The sequence below is a fragment of the Chrysochloris asiatica genome, unplaced genomic scaffold, assembly GCF_000296735.1.
Source record: "Chrysochloris asiatica unplaced genomic scaffold, ChrAsi1.0 scaffold00015, whole genome shotgun sequence".
Classification (NCBI taxonomy): Eukaryota; Metazoa; Chordata; class Mammalia; order Afrosoricida; family Chrysochloridae; genus Chrysochloris; species Chrysochloris asiatica.
Genome location: NW_006408533.1, coordinates 6,963,515 through 6,984,858, shown reverse-complemented (window position 1 = coordinate 6,984,858; position 21,344 = coordinate 6,963,515). Strand labels below are relative to the sequence as shown.

Genomic DNA, 21,344 nt, shown 5'->3' with positions numbered 1-21,344 from the left:
GACATCCCTTGGCTCGTAGCTGTAGCATAATTCCTTCATCATATGGTCTGTACTCTGTGTGGCTTCTATGTCTGTTTCCATTTTTAAAGGCAACACTCAGATTTCATTAAGAGCCATCACATATTAACCAAAGCGCATCTTCAAAGACCAATCATAGTCAGGTTACCAGCGGGTAGAGGACTGTAGCATATCTTTTTGGAAGGGACACAAATCCACTCCTTAGCAGTATGTAAATGTTTCCTCTACAGTGGAATTTGATGGAACATATCTTGAGCCATTATGGTAAGATTTAAAGAGCCATAAAAATATATGTGTGTAAATTCCAACTAGAGTTTTCTTGACCAAGGTGGAAGGGTATTTGATGAGGGTGAGAGATGTGAGCTGTTAAGTCCACACAGCTATGATGATTTACAAAGACACTCAATTTTAAATCATAGTCTGAACTTGAATCCTCAGTTCTACTTCTGAACAACCAACAGGGCAGCTTTTTACATTCTCTATGCTATAGTTTCATTATTTGTAAAGTGTTTCTGCCTTGCCTGTTCTGTAAAATTATTATAAATAAAGTTAAATAAACTAACTGTGGACATTCCCACCCTGTGGAGCACCACAGTAGTCATAGTGGTAATAAAAGTGAAAACACTCACTGGGTCCACAGGCTTCAGTGTGCCAGGCTCCAATCACCTTTCCTTTCCACAATGAGCTCCCTAGTGATTTCTTCTGGCTTTGAATTCCCTGAGGGTGTGTGTGCAAATTCCTATTAGCAAGACTTACTTATAAATGGGAGTTCTGGTGTGGCCCTGTGGGTTAATGCTCAGGAATGCAAAGTCGGTCTGAACTACAAGGTCGAGGGTTCAGGCTCACCAACTCAATGGTTCTTGACAACAACAACAACACTTATAAAATTAAAAATGTAGCAGTAGCCACCACACCAGGCTTAGTTGTCTTGTGATAATACTATATAGTGGAATGAGATTGGATATAGTGTTAGTCAGATTGATCCTTAGTAATAGCTCCATCATTTTTACAAGAGTATGTGGCCGTGGGCAGTTTAACAATACTCAGAGTCTTCATCTGTTTAAACCAATTTCATAGGATTGCAAGATTCATCTATAGATATCTTGATGCCATGGCGTTTCTTCCTAAAATGAAGTCTCAGGCTTGAAAATTATATACATATATATATATATATTTAATTTTTCCCTGCACATATATTGGTTTAACATGAAAAGAGTGGTTCCACAGGATCAAAAGCCCTGAGTTCTCCTCTCACATTCTCCATAATGACAGACAGCTGGGGCACAAGGTGTGGGACCCCCTCTCCTGAGGGGCACGCTTTGTCACTGTGCTCAACTCTTGTATGTGCAGGTCATCCTATGAAGAAAGCCAGGAGTGTTCTTGTTCCTATAACAAGTCTGTCCTGGTCCTTATGCATAGGGAATTTCACAGAAATTCCGGCTTGTTTTGCATTGGTGTATCTTTGTTCTCCTTTTTAAGGAATTCCTCCCAAGAGTGGAACCGGAACACTACAGATCTATTTACTTGATATTAATGACAATGCCCCTCAAGTGTTACCTCAAGAGGCAGAGACTTGTGAAACTCCAGAGCCCAATTCAATAAACATCACTGCACTGGATTATGACATTGATCCAAATGCTGGACCATTTGCTTTTGATCTTGCTTTGTCTCCGTTGGCTATTAAAAAAAACTGGACCATCACTCGGCTGAATGGTAAGAACAGGTTAATTATTTAAATATGTGAGAGGTTTTTAAACCTGTTAGGAGAATTTAATTTTATGTGCTTTATAAATTCTATCACTAAACATTTTTAAGAGATACTTTTAAAACATTTAAATAAGATACTCAAAACTTTAAGAGAAATTTGACCATAGGTAGTATAATCCACTTTATTAAATACACTCTAAAAAAATGCTGGTTTTCGTCATGTTATGTATTAGCATATACAAATGACCCTGTAGTTTTTCTCTCTTTCTTTTTCATATAGGTGATTTTGCTCAGCTAAATTTAAAGATAAAATTTCTTGAAGCTGGTATATATGAAGTCCCAATCATAATCACAGATTCGGGTAATCCTCCCAAATCAAATACTTCCACCCTCCGTGTGAAGGTTTGCCAGTGTGACTCCAATGGGGACTGCACAGACGTGGACAGGATTGTGGGTGCAGGACTGGGCACTGGTGCCATCATCGCCATCCTGCTTTGCATCATCATCCTGCTCAGTGAGTATTCTCTGTGCCTCTCCAGCTGAAGTTACGGTTGCTTCCTTCCAGGCAGATTTAGTCAAGTGTCTGCTGGTATTGCAGGAGAGAAGGAGGGGGCAAGGGAAACTCAATGTTGAGGGTGATGGAAACATTTGGGAATGGATAAGGGTGGTCGTTCAGCAATGCAATGAACTTAATGTCATAAAGCTGTACATGTGAAAATGATTGAAATGGCAAATGTTTTGTCACATAATATGCATTTGGTGGTTGTGTGTCAACGAGTGGGTTCTGACTCACAGCAACCCTGTATAGGGTTTCTGAGTCGGTAAATCTTACGGGAGCAGAAAGCCTCATCTTTTTCTCATGGAGCAGCCCGTAGATTCAAACTGCTGACTTTGCAGTTTGCAGCCCAACTCATAGCACCTTATGAGTTGTAAATACATGATGTCTTCTCCAGGGACTGGTTCTTCCTGTTAATATGTCAAAAGTATGAGAGACAAATTCTGACCATCCTGGCCTCCAAGGAGTATTCTGGCTGTCCTTCTTCCGATACAGATCTATTAGTTCTTTTGGAAATCTGTTGATTCTTATCTAACACCCCAACTCAAATGCATCAATTCTTCTATGGTCTTCTTTATTCACTGTCCAACTTTTACATGCGTATGAGGTTATTGAAAATACCATGGCTTGAGTCAAACACACCTTATTCTTCAAAATGACTAAGGCTCCATATAAGATATATTTACCACAATTCAATAAAAAACATTAGTTTTTAAGAATTATGAAAAGTAAGTAAACAACTTTCTTTGACCTCTGAACATTTTCCTCACCAACCCACTTCACAGTGAAAAATCCACCTGAGTACTGCTTCAAGCACATACATTTTTTTGCAACAAACCTACCCAGCCTACAGTTTCCGTGCCCTCTTACCATTTTTCTGTTGTTGATTGCTTGGGGAGTTGTAGCAAACGCTTTCCACAATAAAGTGTTAAACAGTCTTCACTTTGAGCACTTCTCTTATGATTTGAGTATGAATATGTGGCACGTAGTTGATGATTTAGGAAAATGAGTATATTGCTTCCCTTCACTTTCCTTCAAATAAAGCACAGTCAGCAACCTGTGCCAGTGATGTGAGGATCAAGGTATTTGTCTCTGAAGGGCTGTGTAAATGAGCGAGAGATTGTATTTCCTATACAGCATATTTGATAATGGAAATGATTGCATAGCTTGATAAATTATCTGTCTTCGGAGTAAGTGTAGATTAAGGAATTGCTCCTTTTTAAGATACTTTGTGGTCTCTGGTTCAGTGGAATGCAGGAAATTAACCACTGGAAAGTGCTTTAGGAACCACTTCTAAACATGCAGGTTAAAAGAATAAATTGCCTCGGCCCTGTGTTTTATTGTGAAATAGCAGCAGGACTTAGTTTATTGTGCGATCATGCTATGCACCAATCACTTTCTTGAAAATGTTGGCCATTTCTTTTATGTTTTCTCCATTTACAAGTGTTCTGGTAATTTAGAATTCTATCCTTTTATTCTAAGCAATTACTATAGAAGTCTGAGCATTTTTTACTTCCTGTGTGGAGACTACTTTGGCTATAATTTGAAACCTGCATGCTATACTAATAATCCACTTGCTAGATTTTACATTGGAACAATAGCAAATGAGATCATGTATCTGGCTTTAAAAGGAGGATATTTACTTTTATGGCCAATAATAAAAATGTGCTCAAATAGGAGTCATTAAATCTTTTGCTTCAGGATGTAAACTGATATCCCCCAGATTTTAGACAGAATGTGTTCCTCGATGCGCACTTAGGGACACGCTTCAATTTCAACTGAAATGTGGCAGAGATGCCAAGTTTATAAAGAAAGGCGTAGGTAACATGGATGGTGGCGTGAAAAAGTGACTATCACATTTGAATTGGTGCTGATTTTAACATCAACTCTTTGGCATATTTATGTTTCTAAACCAGGCATAAAAGTGTAAAGCACAAAAGTCTAATGTTATGCAGTGTTCTCACTAATCCTCTAGTTTTCTTCCCTGAGACATGTAATTATATATGAACAGAAAGCAGCATTTGGTCGTGAAGAAAAAACAATGGAGTCAAAAAAGTCAGAATCCTATTTCTGCTACTCCAGACATCTTGTGAAGCACATATCCACCTTGAAACGTAGTGTTCTCCCTGAATTGGAGAGAAGAAAATAGCAATTAAACAATCTGTAATATTAGCAATTAAACAATATGTCTTATGTTTTTAGAATTAGAAAGCACTATATCAAGGCTGCTCTCTAGCAAGCCAAGGGGACAAATAGAAAAATTGACTATCCCCCATTTGTAGATCATGACCCTGAGGACAGAGACCTTTACCCAGTGGGAGGGCAGGATACTAGGAAGTGGAACCTAAACCCAGTCTTCTCTAAACCCAGTCTTCTCCCCTGTGTCTCGTATTGTTGTTGTTGTTAAGTGCCATCGAGTCAGTTCTGACTCATAATGACCCTGTACAGGGTTTCCGAGGCTGTAAATCTTTACAGCTGCAGAAAGCCTCATCTTTCTCCCGTGGAACAGCTGGTAATTTCAAACTGCTGACCGTGAGATTAGCAGCCCGATTCGTAACCACTACACTATGAGAGTTCCTTGTGTCTCCTATTAGGAGGCTGGAAATGGAACATAGAGTGAAAGCTGCATTCCAAGCCGAGCGATAGAGATACATGAGTCTAAGTTATTAATGGACACTATGATTAGGTAACTCAAGCTTTAAAAATTAACAATAGTTTTGTTTTTTTACTATTTTCTTACCTAGTCCTGGTTTTGATGTTTGTGGTATGGATGAAACGCCGTGATAAAGAACGCCAGGCCAAGCAACTTTTGATTGATCCAGAAGATGATGTAAGAGATAATATTTTAAAATATGATGAAGAAGGTGGAGGAGAAGAAGACCAGGTGAGCAAAGTTTTAAATATTTAAAAGGAATGTTTGGAATCATAGAATTTAAATGATGGAAAAATGTGTTCATAAATGCAGTAGAGGAGGGCTATCAAGTTTCTTTCATATTATATTACTAGACATTTGGTGGATATTTTCCAATGTGTGGCATGCATTTCTGGAAGCTTTTTGCCTTCACAGTTTTTCATCTTCATTGGGTATGCAATATGAGTATAGTTAAAATTAGTTTCTATGTTGTAATCTAGATATTTAGATGGATGGTAGGAAGCACACTGGATTACATTTCACAAATATTTACCAAGTCAATTTAACTGTTATAATCATTGGAGATACGGCGGGGGCACATCTTCCCTCAGTGATCTGACTAGGGGCTTCAAAAGTTCATGGAGAAATGAAATTAAAAGATAATGGAAGGTTTCCATAAACTTTTTGAAACCCCTTTGTATATTCTTGAGAAACATTTGAAGTTGGAGACAATGTGTAGTTCATATTTGTATCCATCTTGTCTGTCATGATGCCTGGCTTGTATAGTTGATCAATAAATGTTGAAGTTCTCACTACAAAATAATGTGAAATTCTGTATTACTATGTACATATAGGAGTCTAGGTGTGGTGCTGTGGGCTAATGTGTCAGACTGCAAAGTCATTTGAACTGCAGTGTCGGTGGTTCAAGCTCACCAGCTGCTCCTTGGAAACCCTACACAGGGTTGCTATGCATCGGAATCGACTTGATGGCACTTAACAACAACATGTACATATAAGGAGTCCTGGTGTGGTGCTGTGGGTTAACACGCTGGACTGCAGGGTCAATTGAAACTGCAAGATCGGCAGTTCCAACTTCCTAGCTGCTCCTCAGAAACCCTAGATGAGGGTCGCTGTAGGTCAGAACTAACTCGAAAGCACTTTTAACAGCAACAACAAAATGTATCTATAGAATGACATTTACACGAATGAGAACAACCAGTAGATGGAAACCAAAGTGCTGTATCTGGTAAGAGGTACACTTCAGATATAAAAATGAGCTAACGTTTATAAGGCTTATAACATTTATATACCAAGCATTCTGCTAAGGACTCTGAACGTTGTTGTTAGCTGCCTTTGAGTCAGTGCTGACTCACAATGACCCTATGTACAACAGAACAAAACAATGCCCATTCCTATGTCATCCTTACCATCACTGCTATGGTTGGCACTCTAGAATAAGCTAACTACAGTGGAGTTCACATTCTTGGCAACATTTTCCTTAATTGGTTATGATCCATACAATTGAATACCTTTGCATAGGCAATAAAACACAAGTTAGCATCTTTCTGGTATTGTCTGTTTTATAGCCAAGATCCATCTGATATCAACAATGATATCCCTCATTCCATGACCTCTGCTGCATACAGCTTTAACTTAAATGACAGTTTCCTGTTGATAGAGTGCTGCAGCTGTTTTTTAATTATCTTCAGGAAAATTTTACATGTGCTAGTAATGATGTTGTTCAATAATTCCTGCATTCTGTTGGATTGCCTGTCTTTGGAATGTGGGTACAAATAAAGGTCTCTTCCACTTGATTCAGTGAACTGTCTTTCGAGTGAATGCTTACACTGGTGCATCTGTTTATTGGAACATTTCAATTAGCATTCTGTCAATAGCTGGAGCTTTGTTGTTTGCTTAGATTTCGTCCTTTGAAAACATCAGCTCTTGATGATATGTTACCTCTTGAAACGGTTGAACATTGACCATTACTTTTTAGCATGGTGAATATATGTATCCCTTCCATTTTGACTGGATGTGAATCAGTGCCTTACCTGTAGAATCTTTCAGTGTTGCAACCTAAGGCTTGAATTATTTCTTCAGTTCTGCCGAGCATGTCCTTCCTTTTTGATTTTCTAACTCCAGGTCTGTGCACATTTCTCTATCATGCTTTACTTTGTTTCTTTAACTACCCTTTGAAATGTTCTGTTTGGCTCTTTTACTTCATCATTCTTTTCATTTACTTTAGCTACTCTACCTTCTAGAGTAAGTGTCAGGGTCTCTCTTGACATCCATTTTGGTGTTTCTTTCGTGTCTTTTTAATGACCCTTTGCTTTCTTCATATATGATGTCCTTGATGTTTTCTACAGCTTAGCTAGTCTTCAGTCATTAATGTTTGATACGTCATGGGATGTACTCAAGATTATACTTTTGCTATTGTGGACTCATTTAAATTTTTGCAGCTTCAACATGATCTTGCATATAAGCAATTGATCTATTCCACAGTTGGCCCCTGCCCTTGTTCTGACTGATGAGCTTCTCCATCATCTCTTTTCACTAAGATTCTTGGGTATTCCATTCAGTGAAGTCCCTGTGTATAGTCACCATTTGTGTTTTTGTTGTTGTTGTTTTTTAAGTATTTCCAATGAATTAGTTTTTAATCATGCAAAATTCTGTTAGAAGGTCTCAAACATGGTTTTCTATCACCAAGGCCATATTTTCCAGCTACCAGTTCTTTTTTTGTTTCAACTTTTGCACTCCAGTCACCAGTAATTATCAGTGCAACTTAATTGCACATTTGATCTATATCACACTATAGAAATTAATGAAAATGTTCAATTTCTTCATCTTTGGCATTAGTGGTTAGTGCATAAATTTGAATAATAGTCCAATTAACTGGCATTCCTTGTAGGCATATGGATATTATCCTATCACTGACAGTGTTGTATTTCAGAATAGATCTTGAAATGTTCTCTTTGGAGATAAATGTGATGACATCCTTCTTCAATGTGTCATTCCCAGTATTGTAGGCCATATGTTTGGCCAATACAGAATGACCATTACTAGTCCATTTCAGCTAACTAATGCCTCAGATATCACTCCTCATGTGTTCCATTTCTATTTTAATGACTTCCAACTCTCTGAGATTCATATTTTGCACATTCCACAGTCTGACAGTTAATGGATGCTTACCACTTTTTTTTTTCTCATTTGGAATGTTATCTCTTAAATCTTATGGACTTGTGACATTAGTATTGTGAATAAGCTTTAATTTTGTAACAGAAAACAGAGATGAGGAGATGTTGGATTCTACAAACTTATACAACTAGGTAGTGATAGTTACAAGTTTTTTATCCAGATCAGTCTGATGTCATAGCTTAAACTTCAAACTGTTCTGATATACCATATGAATGTAATTGTGATATCTGGACTAAATGAATGTAATTCTTGAAAAATTGCTCTGACAGGTATTTCCTAAGTACATTTAATAGCTACGTGATTTCTACTTAATATAAATTTCAGGGTTAGTAATCTGAAAAAGAACCCAAAATTTTGGGTTTCAATCATTATCAGTAAATTGAAATGTTCTCTTTTATTCAGTCTACGTGTAGACACTACTGATATGGCTGTTACCTTGAATAAAACCAAATTTCTATGAATATATTTTTATGTCTTTCTTTTCTCTACTCCTTTGAGGAAATAATATATCACTCTTTGTTTTACAAAACACATTCATACCCATTATTGTGTGTAATCTGTTAGACCTTTCCATTTACACTAAGTTCCGTGATCTGCTCACAGAGTCTGTAAGTGCCTCAGCTGGACTCAAGCGCACATCTGGTTCCAGGGTCAGTGCTGGTTTACAGCCTTCTCATTTAGATGAGATGTCTATTTTAAGCATGTGGAAAATGTGACTCAACTGTGTAGAACTGTTTTGAATACTGACTAATTAAAGTAATTCTATCAAAATATCTCGGGATCTCTTGATTATAAATGTTTTTGAATATTCAGATTTCTGTTTGGATTAATCCTGGATTCAGCTATCCTTTCACTTCCGTGGATCTTTTTCACTCTGCAAGATGAGCATATATTCATCGCATTCTCTTATAAAATAATCTCAGTATTTTGATTTTCATGTCATTATGCATAGTTTCTAGGCATTAACCTAAATCTAACTCAATGAAAGATCAGTAAAGAACTGAATAACTGGCATGCTGGGTTCTATGTAAAGTCATTCTCAGTTCTCCCTACCTATCTTTTTACAAAACTGTGTAGCAAGGTTGTATTTGTTGTGATTGTTTCAAGAAAAGATTTATCTCTTTTATTATCTACTTAGACTGGTGCTTAAGATCTAATGTTAAACCCTCTACTGTAACATTTATTGAATTGTTCTTCATAAATCTTCTATCTCTTCTTTTCCTGACCACTGAAGTTTTCTTTGTCCCAAGGAAAACTCTTGGGCATAAGTGTGTTGCTACCTCCTCACTTCCCCAGCAGCTAAGGATTTTTCTGGAACTTTATGTGACTTTTTTTTTTCTTTCTCTGTTTAGTACTACCCTTCCTGCGGTATTTTCTCATAGCCTCTGAGCACTTCAATAGCATTTTAGCCTAGATCATGAACCACCGTCCATCTAGGATCATTTGTTGTGTTTCTCATATATAGTTCACATTATAGAAAATTGTGACAATATTGCATCCGGGTATTTCTTTTCATTCTAATTTGACCTCATAATAACATAATAGAGTATACATTGTGGGAATGTTGCATGAAGCCGTTTCGTGAGTCCGTTCACTTCACTATCTTCATTTAGGTCAGTGTCATCACTGATTGGCAACAGCCTTCTAATGGGTGTCCCCTCATGTTTTAGCACCCCCAGACTTCTTCCTTAGCTTGGCAGCACCCATCGGGGTATCACTATGATACACTAGGTAAAGCCTATGGGAAAGATTCAATAAAGAGATGCAAGCTCCTTTGCAATACCAATTCATGAAGTCTGTCTACATGTGGCCACTAATTTAAAAATTGGTGTAATTTTTCCTTACACTTTTACCTTTCTTTTTGCTTCTAGTGCTTATCCAAGAGAAAAACAAAAAGCAGCTAATGGTCACTTTTTTCTTTAAAGCAGCTCATTACTTTCTTTTCTTTTCTTTTTTTTTAATGTTTTATTGTGAATTGTGTGATAGTCTACATGGGAGAACATCAGCTTTACATTCATTCCATCATCCATCATTTTGTTGGCATAGTTATCATCCTGTCCATGCATCCTCACCAAACCAAGGGGTGTACCCTGTAAACCTGCACCGCCCCACCACAGTCCTCAGCCCCTTTCCAAATCCTGATCCCGAGCCCCCAGCCTCACCATCTCTTGGCGTTGTCTTCTCTGCCTCCATCCCAGGCCTCGCTGCCTCTTTGGGTAGGATTCCGCTCTTCGCTCTTCTCCATCGATGGCCCCAGAGTCCTCCGCTCCTAGACTGATAAATTAATCACTCCCTTCTTTGTTACAAAATGTCCATCTTTAGATTTCCAATGCTCACAGTCGGTCCTGATAACAATTATTCACCATTGCATCACAAGAGACCCATCTGTATTTCGTTTCATCAGCCCTTCCTGGACAGGTTGGACACCACCCACTGGAGACTCTACCTTCCTCCACGCCCTCTGGATCTAGGTTCCCTCTTGAAAGCTTGTAAGCCAGTCACTTCTTGCCTTTGTATCCCTCCCCCCATTTTGGGTAGCCAATGTCCAAGTTGCCCATCCCTGTCTACCCTTTGTGTGGAGGGGTTGGGTATAGTTCTTGCAGCAGGGACTTGTTTCCTTTTAAGCTAGTTCATTTATAGGTGTAGGTCATGTTTATCGAATTTTATCAGATGATGCTGTTTCCCCTCTTCTTTCTTCTTAGGGTTGAGCTCTGTTTATCCAGTCATTGAAGTCCAGTCAAATGGGCATCATCTGCAAGTGTGGGTGTTCTTACGTCTGTCCGGCCTCTTTTTATCGGCTGGCCGCCCCGCTCTCCACTCTAGACCTCTGTGGCTGTGTCACTGACCTTGAGCCCATGAGTCCCCAGATGTTGCCTCGCTACTGGCCAACCAGGTCTCCATCGGGTTCACAGTAGTTTGATGAACCATGTAGGGCTTAGCTCGCCCCTTCATTGATGTTCTTCGGCCACTTCCCCTTCTGGGTGATGTGCGTGGTTGTCAGTCAAAGTGTATATTTCCCTTGCATCTTAGTCTTGGAAGAGAATTTGCGCTGAGAGGATCCGATCACTTGCCTTGATATCTCCTGGGAAGGTCACTTGTATGTTCTTGTGGTAACAGTTGGACTGCCCTTATTGTTTTGTATTTTTCCTGTAGGTCCTTCTTTCAAGAGGTATCTTCTGGTTTTCTAGCTGCTCACGGCTGGTCTGCTTGTCCTCGTGACTTTGAACCACCTACCTTGTGATTCAAACTAACCTTGTGGTCCAGTGCTTTATCCTATAGAATCACACCAAGACTCCTGGTGTTCATAGTCAAGTGCTTATCCTACATAGCCACAGTGCTTCTTTTCGATTGATAGAAGATTTTTTTTTTTATTTTAATAAAGTCTGTTTTAGCATTTTGGTCCATTATTGTTACTGCTTTTGTATCTTATTTAAGAACGTATTTCCTACCTTAAATTATCCCCTTAAAAATATATTTATTATTATGTTCTTGAACTTTTTTGTTTTACCTGTCACAGTTGGTCTATGATCCATCCACCCTTGACTTTTCATTTGGAATGGTGACATGAGTTAGATTTGATTCCATGGCGCAGTGGGTTAGGTTTTTTGTAAGGCAGGGATAAGGGCTCTTTTTGTTTTACTTTTCAATATAGACTCTCAGCCATGTTTACTAAGAAGCTAGCCCTTTTCAAGATAGACTCTCAGCCATGTTTGCTAAGAAGCTAGCCCTTTTCAATATAGCCATATTTACTAAGAAGCTAGCCCTTTTCAATATAGGCTCTCAGCCATGTTTACTAAGAAGTTAGCCCTTTTCCATTGCGCTATGTTGCTTCACTTGTCCTAAGGCAGGTGATTGTATATGTGGCCTGCAAGTCTCTTACCTGACTTTCAATTCTGTACTGTTTATGCTATTTGTTTATTCTTGGAACAACACAATACTATTTCAATTACTGTGACAGCCTCCTGTGTCTTGATATCTGGTAGGATAAGTCCTTCAACTATATCCTTCAAGCTTTTTCCATGGTTTCAGCAGATTTTATCTTTATCTATTTTTTTTTCCTTAAGAAAAAGAAACCATTTATTTAATAATTTTATATTCTAAGTAAGTTTAAATTCAAATTATTTGCTGTTTTCTAAATAATTGTTAACTGCTTTAAATGTAGGAATACTGGTGAGAAGTTTGGTTTTGTGAACTACATTGTATTCTGTTTTCTGTAATGCATGCATGGTTGCCTATTAGAGGTTCTGTTGCTTAAATCATTCTAGCAGTGGAATATGATTCATATTTTATTAGTGTTTTGAAAATATTATTTCTTTACAACAAAAGATCTTAGAAATGGAAGTGATGCCAAGTTAGATTCTGTTGTTGTTGTTGTTGTTGTTGTTAAGTGCCGTCAAGTCTGCTCAGACTCGTAACAACCTTGTACAGGGTTTCCAAGGAGCGGCTGGTGAGTTTGAACCACTGACCTTGTGGCTCAACCCAACCTTGCAGACCAGTGCTTTATCCAACAGCACCTCACCAAGACTCCAAGACTATACTTTAGTCCACTTTTATCATGTATGATTTTTATTACAAAGCATGTGTGGTGTATCAAGTTGGAGGTAGGATTTTCACTACAATTAAACAAAACAAAACAAAAAAACCCCGCAGCCCCCCCCAAAAACAAACAAACAAGCAAACATGGGTAGACATTGTGCTGCAGTGTTTGAGCCTGTGGTGTTAGAGTCAGGCAATTATCAGGGTGGTCTTAAAGACCCTTTAAAAGGTAGAGTTGGTCTCAGAAGTCAGTTTAGGTAGTTAGCATTGGTGGTGGTGTTAAGTGCTGTCGAGTCAGTTCTGATTCCTAGTGACCCTGCAGTGGCACACGTGCCTAGTCTAAAGCAACATTCCTATTTTTCCTGCCAAGAATTCTCCCCAAGACTGATTAGAAAGTAAACAAAGCAGTACTATCCTTTACAAAGGTATTCCTTATCTTTCCTGCTGTTGATAAGCATCTCTCTCTTTTAGTTTTTGTGCCAAGGTAGAGGTTCCTAATTTCTTTTAACAAAGTAAGTGAGAAGAGCCTAAATAAGAGAAGAAGAAAAGCTCACTCCGTCCTTTTGTACTACATATACTCAGACTTTTATTACAGCTGTGGATACCCTCTCCTGTGTAGATTATCAGGGACGAGGTTGAGCCCTTATTTGAAACTAACATGAGAAGTGTTTGGAACGAGCATTATCTCTTCACAGTGCTGTTGGCTGTTGGACAGACACATTCAGTGTAACAGCCACCCTTCAGAAGGTGAGATGCCTTCTTTATCGGCGTCACTGCCATCATCAGTAGGACTTTGGGTGGTTATCAAGTCATGTTTAATTACCTCCATTAGTAAATGTCCTTCAGTGCCCTTTTAACCAGTAGGGCTGGTTGCAGATGCCATATCAGCTTTAATGTTTTTTGAGCTCAGTGCTTTCCGTATCACTGCTGCTAATAAAATCAGAGTGAATGTACAATACAGCTGATAGCTCATTTCCCCTGGAACCATATCCTTAGAGCCCCGGGACAGGAAACTGATCGTTTTCTGCTCTTCAGAGCTTAGATTTAATAATGATTGTCCTTATGTTAAGTAAACATTTATCTTATAGATATTATGCTCACAACACTCTACCTATATCAGTCCACATTATGTGTCTTCATTCTCCTTAATATTAGCAAAAGCTATGTGGTTGGCCCCTAGTCCTGGTGTGGCTCTTTGGGTTTATGTGCTGAACTTCAAGGTCAGTATGAACCACAAGTTTGGTGGTTCAAGCTCACCAGCCGCTCCTTGGAAAACCTATACAGGGTGACTATGAGTCGGAAGTGACTCAAAGGCACTTAACAACAACAGTGTGGTAGGCCCACCCCGTTTACACTGGAACTAATGCTACCGTTTCCTGTGCCATCCCTATGATCACTTGTGGACCCGTACTGTTGTGATCCTAAGGGTTTTCATTAGCCAACTTTCAGAAGTGCATTGCCAGGCCTTTCTTCCTGGTCTGTCTTAGTCTGCAAGCTCCACTGAAACCTATTCAGCATCATAGCAACATGAAAGTCTCCACTGGCCAACAGGTGCTTGGTTCGTAGGAAGTACACGTGACTGGGAACCAACATGTATCTTCCACATCTAACTTGAGAATTCTACTACTCAGGAGAATTCAGCCACCTTGAGGACAGTTAGCAGTAGCAACAGTGTATTAGGCACTGTACTACGTGCTTTATATGCATGCTTCGTTTGACTCTCCAAACCATACAGCAGAAGTCAGTACACACTGTTAGAAAATACGAAAACTAAAATCAAATTCACATCATCCAGTCGATTCTGACTCACAGCAACCCAGTAAGCCAAAGTAGAACTGCTCCTTAGGGTTTCCAAGATGAAAGCTTTACAGGATCAGACAGCTTCCTCTTTCTCCCATGGAGCTACCCAGTGCTTAACTCACTGTGCCACTAGGACTCTTGTTAAATACCATCGAGTTGGTTCTGACTCATAGTGACCCTGTATAGGGTTTCCAAGGAGTGACTGGTGAGTTTGTGGTCAAGTTATTTATCTTACAGCACCGCACCAGGACTCCTTAGTGTGTTAGAAAGTGGGTGTTAAGCCCTGGGCTGTCTGAAACCTAAAAAAAGATCTCTTTACTAGTATCCTTGGCAAAGGTCTAGTATACCCAGGAAATTAAAACAGTTCCCTTCTGAATGTCATTTGAATGTATCATAAGAAAGTTATCCCATACTTCAAATAGGTCCTAGTACACTCAGCAGTTTTCTCTCTCCTTAAATTTGACTGAAAAATTGCCATTCCCCTTGGAATGTTCTGAAAACACTTGATCTATGAAATAAGGTCTTGCTGTTCTTGGGGATTCCACAAGTGACAATACTGTTCATGGGTGGCTCAGGGGAACAGTGCCAGTTTGAAGGGAGTTCATCATCTCCTCCGGCAGCGCTAACCTATAAGGTCTTAGCCAGTTAGAACAGCTCATGACAGAAGTGGGAATCGCTGCTTTAGGTAGCTGTATCAGTTTTCTCTTGCTCACTCTTGGATTCTGGGCACTCGCCTGTATACTGTATTGCAGATCTGCCTTCCCATACTCAGAATTGGCCAGATTTTCTTCTCTCAGTCTTCAGATAAACCCCTTTTGGACTTAATGAGCACAGTAGGTTTCACATTCCAGAGTCGAGAAGACGATACTAAGTCCCCAAATTTGGCTTCATAAACTATAGTTGCTAAGGCTCAGATCCTGTTGCATCAGAAATAGTCTGAACTTTCAAAGGAACCACCTCATAAAAACCCTGATGGTTTGAGGGACATGTCTGAAAACTACATTTCACGTGGCTTCAAAATGCAGTTCCCACACTGGGAGTCAGTGGGCAAGGTAAGGCCACTGATGTATTTTATTGATGCTGAAAAATTTAAACATTAAAAAAATTCAGATTACATTTGGATTTCCAGCTCCTGAAAAAAAGGGAATAGATTAGGAGGAGCCGAAGACATTGGGCCTGTATTCTGACAAGGTACCTACTGCTAGAAACTGAGTGGAGGTTGCTCAAGCCGGATACACATGTCCCAGTAAATTTTTATTTTTATTTTATTTTGGAACCAGGCCAGTTTTACCAATTTCTGCTGGCAGTGTGTTCCTTATACTTAGGTTTGTAGATTCTGATTTAGTAATAAGCAGCATTAATTACTATTAGACTTTAAATGAACAAAAAACGATTTCTATGAGGGGGAGGTATGCTCTATATTGATCTGAAACCATGGGATAGTTTTTGGTTTAAGAAGGGGAGAGAAAAGAACGTGAGTTAGGCGTAACTGCTGTGGAATCTAAAATGTCAGTGAACCGGCCGCTCCTCAGAAACCCTATCTATGCAGGCTTGCTGTGAGTTGGAACCTACTCATAGGTACTTAGCAAGTTTGACTGACACATTGCCATTCCCGAGACCTTGACGTGTTGTGAAAGCACTTGATCTATGAAATAAAGTCTTGCTGTTCGCCTTGGGGATTCCACAAGTGACAAACCTAGTGGAAATTTATTTTTTGTGTACTTAGCAGTAATGGGGGTTCAGGTAATGGCGTTTGGGATGGGGGGTCTGTTCTATCCCAGTTATTCAGGGACCTGGAGTAGCAGTGGTTGTCCTATCTTCCATATGTGACTTCCTAGGTCATTCTAAGTGCACATGCATGCTATCACTACCAAGAGAAAGAGTTAGAAGGACAAGTTACGGGAAATTTTATGGGTCACGCCTGTAAGTGGCATGCATCTCCTGTAGTCCCAATTCATTGGGAACTGTCGATTTTCTGTGTGACTAGAAAGGAGAGTAAATGGGTTCAGTCATCAGCTAGAAATTGTTAGCCAATATGGGTTAGGAACCTCAGAGTTACAGAATCTTTTCCGAGGTTCATTAAAAACCATTTTTAACCCATTTGCAGTAGGGTTTCATACCACATGTTTCATTTTGACTCAGCTAGATGTTCCAGAAGGAAGCGGGTCCCTGGGCAGAGCAGACAGAGTAATATCACAGGTCATGAAAACGGGACACTCCATGGTCATGAGAAACAGCGTGTAAAACTCCCCAAAAACCAGTGAGGGACGCTTTTCTCTCTCTCTGTTTTGGGGACAAAAGCTTCCAGTGCTTTCTAGAATACTGCTCTCTTGGTCAGAGTCTAGGGTGAAAGACATCATGATAGGACTTTCTTTAGTGGCCCCAGTTTCTGGAACCTAAAAGATTGAGACTTACGAGTCACAATTGGCATTAAAAAAAAGAAAATGTCTTATGTGCTTGGGTGGAAATTTGTCTCTGTATTTAAATAGAGGCGAACCCGGGATCTGTCTGACACAAGACCTGTATCAGCTATGTTCAGTGCTGGAGATGGGATAAAAGCCCATGCTTCCTGGGATTTGCCCGGGTTTGGGTATTAGAAATGGAGCCTCGGGGACAATTTCCCCTGTTGTTGTTTTACAATTGCCATTTTTAACTTCATAGGACTGGACAGTCTGTGCTTCTGAGCACACACCAGGCTGCTTCCGGTGACTTAGCCCAACCTGCCTGATTCTACATAGCCTGATGCTTCATCACAAGACTTTGGGTCTGGGGTTCCAGGCTGAAACCATTTTCTCTCCTGCGCATCCTGCAGCATCCAGGGCTCACCTCTATCTGAGTTAGTGTGTCCAGCTCTGGTCCTGGTCTTCTGTAAATTCAGAGATTTGTTATTTTTGTTTTGTTTTGTTTAACTCAAACATCTATGTCAGTTGACACCTGGCAGGCCATCTAGAATGTCTGCTGAACTTCATTGGATCCCTCTTCCTGAAGCCCTACCTTATTTTGTAACTTTGTTATTTGCACAAAATTAATTAATTTGACAAACACTGCTATCAAATTTTATTCCAACCCATAGGGACCTTATAGGATGGAGTAGAAATGGCCCCCAACCCCCCGCCCCCGCCAGTAACATTTCTGAGGCTGTAAATCTTTGTGGAAGCAGACTGTCTCATCTCTGTCTCACAGAATAGGTGGTGGGTTTGAACTGCCAACATTTTGGTTAGCAGCAATTTGAACCAGAATACCCCAAATAATTTCATTTTTACTCTTTGATATCTCTAATGTCTCAAGAAATGATGATAGCATTTGTAACTGCTATCATTGATCACATACTTGTTCTTTGTCAGGCGATGTGTGTGTCTCATACAACCCTAACCAAAAGCATGTGAGGTAGATAGACAATGGGATTAGCCTAGTTTTCAACCCCAGATTCATATGATTCTAGAATACAAACTTGTATGCACCATTGTGTCGCTCTTGTGATGTTTTGTTTAGTCTTGCTGATTGGAAACAGGCAGGTGATATTGTTCAGGATCAGTGAAGCTAGGTACTTACAGATTATAAAGCAGCCATTGGCAATCTGGTAAAAACAGGCAAAGGGAAAGATCCAATTAATTGGTCAAGTATGGCTTGCAAAATTGAGCATATTTTCACATTAACGAACTTAGAATCTTGAGAAGCAATCTGAGCAGCTAAACATATTAAGGAAGAAAAAAAATCTAAGCATGCAATCTGGACAACAGGAACTAAAATCCCGGCATGATGCCTAGACAGAAAGTGAAGGAGCATGGGTAACAAGAAAGCCTCCTGAGACCAAGCCAAATACTACTCTAAATCAAGACATATCTTTAGCCAGGAGGTCTCTTTGGGTCTCTTGCTGATCTAAGGAACTGGCTTCAGTGTGAGCATCCAATCCCAACCATCTGACTCTAGGAGAGAATGAAGTTAGATGAACACTATGGTATAGGTGAGTTTTGGAATAATTGTTTTACAAGATCATTTTGCTTTATAAGCAAACTAACAGATGGCTGTATCTGGACATTACTATGGAGACTGCTTTCAACATTTTTGTTTTTGGCTTAGGCACATTCTGATAATGATGTTCCAGAATCTTTCATGCATGTGCACTCACCTCCAAACTGTAGTATGAATCAGTTACTGCAAGAGTGACACTAATTTCACTAAAACTTTCCCAGGGATTGTTTAACACATTGTCATTCTTTTTTCACATACTGTTCTCAAAATACTTACGACCATTTGTCTACATTGGTAAGTCAACAGCCAATGGTCAACACCCATGCTCTACTTGCTATAAAGTATTTTGAATATGCATATATGCACGTGATTTGCACATGACTATTTTTGTGTTATTCTTGCCACTTTGTGTAAATGAACACAATATTTTATGTCATTCATTTAATATAAATTCTTCCTAATTAATTATAAGTTTATTACATTTAGTTATGTTGCTGTTGTTAAGTGACATCGAGTCAGTTCCGACCATAGTGAACCCTGTATAGGTTTCCAAGGAGTAGTTGATGAGCTTGAACTGCCGACTTTGCAGTTCAAACTGGCTTTGTAGTTCAGTACATTAACCTACAGTGCCACACCAGAACTTTGCATTTAGTTATAGGGATATGGAATGTTACCAATATCCAAAAAATAACAGTGATAAAGATTTGAATGCCAGGTATGTGTTAGTACTGTTGTTGTTGTTAAGTGCTGTGGAGTCTGTTCTGACTCAGAGTGACCACGTGGCCAGATACACCCATCAGTTGTTCGTTTATAAAGTTTTATTGGAACACATGCCCACTGTCTATGTGATATCTGTGTAGTACTCATACTTTGCAATTGAGACATCATTTCAGAGACTGCATGGCCTACAAAGTCCAAAATATTTATTGTCTAGTCCTTACAGAAAAAGTTTATTAACTACTGGTCTGTACTGAATTCATTAATAAAGTTTTCAGTAGTTTTTTGTTTTGTTTTGCTTTTTAGCTCAAGGGCCTAGAAAACCACAGGAAATGTGTATGAGTATAATCAGACCAAGGTTACACCAGTAAGATACGATGAGCCAAGAATTGAATCAAACCTCTGCAGTTTCCAAATTCGTTTTTTCAATCATAATGCTATGCTTTCTGTGCTACAGGCATAGCTTATCTGTATAAATTTATCTTAAAACAATATACTTCCTTAGGAAATTTCAGAACCATATGGCATGTACTGGAAAAGGGTTTACCTTTTACTCTGTTTAACCATAGTTCAAACCAACTCTTATGGAGATTTTAATTGTCTAATTATAGATTTCCTCCAAGATATAATAATAGGTCATGCAGAAATAGAATGACTTTGATCTTTGTCCTGACATTTTTATGTGAAGAAAAATGTGGCCCTTCCTGTAAAGGGAAAACGAGTCTCCATCTTCACATACTTAAATATTAGAGACACTTTGTTGAGTCCTAAATTGAAATATAAACAAGGTAAGACAACATACATCAGCCAGGTGAGATAAATCACATGTGCCATAATGAATTTCCAAGTTCTGTCTCCAGGATTGGACCTTTTATAGAGCATAAGGAGCAAAGAAAGCTCCTCCCCCAACCTTGACAGACTGCAGCAACGCATCACATGTGCATGACGGGCCTTCAGCAATGTGTCACGTGGCCACATAGATGTGCTGGTCACATAGTCACATAAACATGCTAGGCCTATAGCATTACATCACATAGTAACATATGCTGTAATAGATACACTGTTGCTGGTCTTGCAGCTATTAGTGTATCTGTTGCACACTAGAAGGCTTACAGATTGTCTCTGAGACTCTTGGTTATGACATCACAACCAGGTGACTGTTAACTTTACTCGCAGGAGAGTTTCTGCGAGGGCCAGCTAAGGGAAGTGGTCCAAACCCACTTTAAGTACACTCTGCGTCTACCTCTGACAATTTGGCTGTCATAGGTGCCTGAGATACTCAAGAAAAAGAGCTATCTGGAAAAAAAACAAACCACCTCAGATCTTCAGATTTCATAGCAACCTGAAGATGCATTTCAATGGGTATACTTTATCGCTCTCAAGACAGATAATACTTAGTTAGGAGAGTTAAGATATGTTCTAATCTTTATAGGGCTATAACTTGCATTGCATGAAAAAGACAGGAAATTAGAAATTGTTGTTGTTGTTGTTAAGTGCCGTCGAGTTGGTTCCGACCCATAGCGACCCTGTTCAGGGTTTCCGAGGGTGTAAATCTTTGCGGGAGCAGAAAGCCTGATCTTTCTCCCGCGGAGCGGCTGGTAGTTTCGAACCGCTGACCTTAAGGTTCGCAGCCCGATTCGTAACCACTATATTAAGAGGAAAATCACAGACTTAGAAAACAATATGATCTTTTTGAAGCCCTCTTACGCTGTTAGATCATAAAGCCTCCTTGCATGCCACCCTCACTTCTGCCAACAACTCTCTCAGCTACTCACTCTTAACATTTTCCATACATTTAGCAAAAAGTTAGATGTTTCATTAAATTTTCATTATTTTTAAACATGTACTTTTAGAAGACACCAGACTAAAAGCATGATGAGGTCAGTAACAAAGTCTGGGGCCCAAGAGATTCTTGTTGTTGTTGGTAAACGCTGTTGAGTCTGTTCCGTCCCATAGTGACCCTGTATAGGGTTTCCAATGAGCGGCTAGTGAGATTGAACCATTGACTATGCAATTCAACCCACTTAGAAAGGTCTTTGGTGGATTGAAATCTAATTAAATTGCATTTACTGCATTTGTCCTAAAAGAATATGCCATACTTTCACAATAGGAAGTAAATCATGATACAACTTCAACTCTCCCAATCTCTGAACCAGATTCATTATTTTGCAAAACAGAATGAACCATCAGCGCATTCATAATTCTAAAAAC

The 21,344-nt window shown here is 39.3% G+C and overlaps 1 protein-coding gene across 1 annotated transcript in view; it reads left to right on the top strand.

The window, feature by feature from the left end:
- The window catches only part of CDH2 (cadherin 2, type 1, N-cadherin (neuronal)), a 325,309-nt gene that overhangs the window by 273,080 nt on the left and 30,885 nt on the right, over positions 1-21,344 (top strand). The window contains exons 12-14 of the mRNA XM_006835040.1: positions 1,498-1,731; positions 2,006-2,239; positions 5,026-5,165. Coding sequence (XP_006835103.1) covers positions 1,498-1,731; positions 2,006-2,239; positions 5,026-5,165 — 608 coding nt within the window. The remainder of the gene's footprint in view (positions 1-1,497; positions 1,732-2,005; positions 2,240-5,025; positions 5,166-21,344) is intronic.